The following is a 6,000-nucleotide window of genomic DNA, read 5'->3' on the forward strand; positions in this document are numbered from 1 at the left end:
GAGCAAAGTGTAGTGTATGTTGTGATACTACATTTCTGGTACAATGATAAAGAACCCCTCTCAGGGAGCCCAAGAGCTCGACACATATGAAAACCTATGTGCATTTTCTTGTCCTCGGAGGGGGGGGTAGACATGTAAAATGAAGTCGGAGCTGTTTTCGTCTCAAAATGTCAGCGCATATCAGCAAGTCATGTTGTTTATGCAATCCAGGTTGACACATGAAAAAGGTCAGATTAATGTGGTTGACATCAACTTCGCTAAACGGGTTAGCGTTTGGAACAATCTTTTGAAATTTAATAAATATATCTTTGTTTCTCGGTAACATGTACGCGTACATCTCTCTCTCTCTCTCTCTCTATCTCTCTCTCTCTCTCTATCTATCTATCTATCTATCTATCTCCTTTTCTTTCTTTTCTTTCTTTCCCTCTCATTTCGACGAGAGAATAATTGTAATTTAGTTAGAAGTTGGACTCCATTCGCGGCGTGTCAGTCCTCAGCTCAGCCAACTCTCGAGTTCTTAAAATGCTTCTTCAAATCTTAAAATAACATAATTCTATTTTTATCTAAAAAAAAAAAAATGTGTTGGTTGCTTATTGTATGCAACGTACAATTCTACCACAGCGGTCCTCTCAGTAATGACGTCGAGCACTCGAATAGAAGACCGGCCAACAAATGTAGAGGATGTGCCAATCCTTTTTTTAATGTGTTTAACAACCGGGGGAGAGGGAGGGGTTACTGTGCCAAATACGTAACAGCCGTTTCAGAGTTATCCCCACGGCGCGGATAAACCAGGATACTCTCTCCGGTAAATGATCGGGTTATACACTTAATCTTTTTCTGTCCTCGGTCAGAAAAAGAGAAATTATTCTAGACTGAGGCAGTTTTAATTTTTAGCCCAATCCAGAATCCCCCCCTTTTGGGGGAACTGACTGAATCTCCCCCATATTAAAAACCGCTTTTGTACCTGGCCCTGACCTAGTCGTAAGAAATATTCCTGAGTTCGACAAAACACACATGAAGGAGGTCGGAGGTTACAGCGGATGAAATATGATGAGAATAACATCCTGAACGATTGCCTATGGATTTTCGTGACTGAACGATATTTTTAGGGAATTAATTACGATTTCAGTCGTGTACATTCTTTCGAGTTTACTCTTTATGACCCGGTTGAACTCATTCGTTCAGTTGTAAATAAATGAATATAACGGCATAAATAAAGTTGGAATTGATTCAAACACGCCTTGTACGTATTAGTAAAGTATCTGGGTAGATACCAGATACCTCTAAATTGCAATTGTCCATTGCTTACATTCAGTATGCTGCCATCTAAATTAACAATAAATATTTTTTTAATCATCTCCATGATAATTCGGGCCATAAAGAGTTAAAAACAAAACGCACACTAGAATCTGATTTTTGTCTCCCCCCCCCCAACGACGAAACATTCGCTTATTCATGCGTTTTTTATATGTAAAATTTATTTTTCGACAGAATACCTCAAACAAAGATAATTAATAAATCCTTATTCAGCGGAGTTTCAAAGGAAAGAAATATGTTTAAAAATTTGCCGGTTTTAGCATTGTAAGAAACTGCATTGCATAACGGTGGTCATAAAATGTAAAGCATATTTGTAAAATGTTTTATACACATATTATTTTTACAATATAATTACTAACTGACACGTGTTTCGTCGTCTACGACTCATCAGAGTGACTGAATCTAGCGAGATTTGAAATGCCAAGTACATATCAATATATATATATATATATATATATATATATATATATATATATATATATATATATATATATATATATATATATATATATATGAAATAAAATGGAGGTGGAAGGACCTGGATACTCAACGTTTCGCCCGATTTATGCGGGCTTCTTCAAGAGGGATGGTATATATATATACTCTCATGGAATGTGAGAACTAAAGGACAAGAGGGATGGTATATATATGTAATCGGAATTTCAATCAATCTCAATTTACAATGATAGAGTTTGGTAATATTCCAATCCGATGTGGTTAAAATGAATAATCCGAAGCAGTTAAAATAACGCAAATCCGTCGTTGAAACGTCCAAATAACGCAGATTATCAGATATGAGCAAAAAAAAAAAAAAAAAAAAGAAGTAAAATAAACAAGGTAAAGGATTTATTGATTATTTTTTAGGTATTCTATCGAGAAATAAATTTTACATGTAAATTTTAATTTACGATAGTCATTTATGCTTCTTTTGTCAAGCTGTACTTCCTATTGTCGTCGTATTGATCTTTTTTATTTGGCTGAGATTAATATATGAATATCAGTATTTATACTAGATTGAATTTTATATTTGCTTTCGTCTAGTAAACTTTTCTGATCTACTTCCTTATTTGAAGTATATATATATATATATATATATATATATATATATATATATATATATATATATATATATATATATATGTATGTATATATATATCACTTCAAGGTAAAATATTAGCCAAAAATACATGTTTGGTAAATATATTCCGAACCAGAAAACAACACTTCTCCCTTTATTAGAAACCTCGCTCATGGAATGTGAGAACTAAAGGACAAAATAAGGGAAGCGAAAGTTTTTCTATATGAATAAATGAGAAAGTCTTTGTCTTCTGTTTTCAACAAAACTTATGAATGAAATGTTTATTTAAAAAGAAAATTGAATTCAAGAATTTCAAGAATTTCAAACTTCGGGAAACGCAGGTCATTATTTTATATTCACTGATTTTTTTAAAAGGTTTTTCTTCTATTCCAGGCGGACACAGAATGAAGAGCAAACGTGCGCTAAGTGGCGAGAGACGTGCTCCCCTTGGTCGAAGACCAAAAACAAATGCTGTGATCCCAGCAGTTACGTGTGTAAATGCAACCTGTGGATGCAAAATTGCAGATGTGCTAACAGGATCTGGGGCGGCTAATTTCGGCAACTGATGCCAACAAACAGCGAACCTAATAACGACGACGGGCAACTTTTCCAAAATAGAGACTGACAAAGAACGCAAGTAAAGGTCAAACACCTGACCTTAAAAATAAAAATAATAAAAAACAAAAAAAAAAAAACAAAAAAAAACGGCTTAAACAAAGAAAACTAATGTTGGTTAATATCAAGTTCCGTACCTCTTTGTTGACATTCTTCATCAGCTGATCTGATCTGACCTGATCTATGTATATGGCTGGTGCAAAAATAATGTCGTTTCTGACTTGAACGTACAAAAACAAAATTTTTGCACCAACCTAATATATATATATATATATATATATATATATATATATATATATATATATATATATATATATATATATATATATATATATATGAATTCCCTGAAAAAGTCACTTCTGGTTAATGTTTACCAGTTTTAAAATATTCTGTTATTCTGAAAAAAAACAAAAAAAACAACAACAAACAGCCAAGTTCATTTGCATGTTTTACAACTGATAAACATTAACCAGAAGTGACTTTTCCAGGGCATTCATATATATTCAACAAAGGAGAATGGAACTTGATTTAAACTCTAATATATTACAGATGCTGTCGTCACATGTGCGGTTATTCTTGGTGCCAGTAAAACTCATACTGACATTATTAAACATAACCATTGTTATATATATATATATATATATATATATATATATATATATATATATATATATATATATATATATATATATATGAACAAAAGCTATTCAGAATTATTATAGAACAAAAGTTATCTCTCTGTCTTCTACATATACTAATATTTAATCAAATCAATAAACAAAATATTAAATCTATTTACTTTATCGGATAAACGTAATTTTGCCCATGTAAGATATATATAAAATACTTATATATTCCATATTTATTCAATATATATATATATATATATATATATATATATATATATATATATATATATATATATATATTTGTTAGAAGGATATAACAATGCGATAATCTACCTGGTTTGTTAAAAGGGGACGCTCGAAAGAAGGAAAATCGTTTCTTTGTTTATTACTTAGATTTTGATATATGTAAGATTAATCAGATACGCCTCCACGCTTAGCAAAAACAAGCATGTGATACTGAGACAGAGTTAAAAAAATTTCACCACAAAAGTATGGTATCCTCGAAATATCGTAGAAAGTGATCGGAGAGAATCATTAGCAGCCAGTTTTATTTAAAACAAACAAATAAACAACAACAAAAAAGAACGAATAAAAAATATAAAGAAAACTAAAAAGAAAACCCAAAAAAACTTTGTGTTATTTAGTTGAAAAAATATTTACTTGCTTCCGATTCTTCTCCCTTATCACAGGATCTTGTGTGAAGCCGAAATTTCGCGATATTCCGGTGATATCACCTCTTTGTCAAGTGTCTCTATTTCTCTATGTCATTACCACGTGCTTATTTTTATTGCTGTGTGAGCAAGTACAATTTATTTTGAACAAACAAAAATACTACTACTACTAACAATAATGATAATAATAATGATAACAACAATAATAATAGTAATAATAATAATAATAATAATAATAATAATGATAATAATAATAATAATAATAATAATAATAATCGCCTTGTTTAGAAATTTGCAACCTAGTTATATTTCTGCATTGTTAAAGCCTTCTACTAAGTTCTCTCTCTTTCTCTCTCTCTCTCTCTCTCTCTCTCTCTCTCTCTCTCTCTCTCTGTGTGCATATATATATATATATATATATATATATATTATAAACAATACTACATGACACTCTACAGACGGCTAGATAATCTAACTATTCAACACACAAACAAATGCAATTGTTATTAAGTTCAAAATTACGTTCAACATTTTCGAAATATATGGAATATAAAGTTGGCTGTGTAAAAGACAAACTAAGCGACGAGGTCACTGAAACATTTCTCTTTTTTTTCCTTCTTCCCTGTTCTTTTTCTAGCAATGCCTGCCTTATGGTCTGAACTTTCACACAATCTCATTGAAATGGATGTGAGTTCAACTCGCGTGTTCAACAACAACTCGTTTCAATTAACTGATTTGATCTTGTTTATTCTGGAAATAAATATTGTTAGCCTCTGCATTTCTGTAGTTATTTTTGTTTTGTTTTGTTTTGTTTTCTGACACCGTTTAGATGATACTCCACGGTAAATAATGACACAGATAGTATAAAGATGTCGACGGACGTTGCATTTTCACCATCACGTTGGGGTCACAAATTATCTAGTATAAAGATGTCGACGAACGTTGCATGTTCATCATCACGCCGGGATCACCAATTATCTAGTATAAAGATGTCGATGAACGTTGCATGTTCACCATCACGCCGGGGTCACCAATTATCTAGTATAAAGATGTCGATGAACGTTGCATGTTCACCATCACGTCGGGGTCACCAATTATCTAGTATAAAGATGTCGATGAACGTTGCATGTTCACCATCACGTTGGGGTCACAAATTATCTAGTATAAAGATGTCGACGAACGTTGCATGTTCATCATCACGCCGGGATCACCAATTATCTAGTATAAAGATATCGATGAACGTTGCATGTTCACCATCACGCCGGGGTCACAAATTATCTAGTATAAAGATGTCGATGAATGTTGCATGTCCATCATCACGTTGGGGTCACAAATTATCTAGTATAAAGATGTCGATGAACGTTGCATGTTCACCATCACGCCGGGGTCACCAATTATCTAGTATAAAGATGTCGATGAACATTGCATGTTCACCATCACGTCGGGGTCACCAATTATCTAGTATAAAGATGTCGATGAACGTTGCATGTTCACCATCACGTTGGGGTCACAAATTATCTAGTATAAAGATGTCGACGAACGTTGCATGTTCACCATCACGCCGGGGTCACAAATTATCTAGTATAAAGATGTCGATGAATGTTGCATGTTCATCATCACGTTGGGGTCACAAATTATCTAGTATAAAGATGTCGACGGACGTTGCATGTTCACCATCACGTTGGGGTCA

The 6,000-nt window shown here is 32.8% G+C and overlaps 1 protein-coding gene across 1 annotated transcript in view; it reads left to right on the top strand.

Annotated features, from left to right (window-relative positions):
* The window catches only part of LOC145248177 (uncharacterized), a 75,425-nt gene extending 70,337 nt beyond the window's left edge, over positions 1-5,088 (top strand). Inside the window, exon 4 of the mRNA XM_080110024.1 lies at positions 2,789-5,088. Coding sequence (XP_079966150.1) covers positions 2,789-2,948 — 160 coding nt within the window. The 3' untranslated portion in view covers positions 2,949-5,088. The remainder of the gene's footprint in view (positions 1-2,788) is intronic.
* Positions 5,089-6,000: the final 912 nt, after the last annotated feature.

The sequence above is a fragment of the Euprymna scolopes genome, chromosome 26, assembly GCF_053919585.1.
Source record: "Euprymna scolopes isolate OS-2025 chromosome 26, ASM5391958v1, whole genome shotgun sequence".
Classification (NCBI taxonomy): domain Eukaryota; kingdom Metazoa; phylum Mollusca; class Cephalopoda; order Sepiida; family Sepiolidae; genus Euprymna; species Euprymna scolopes.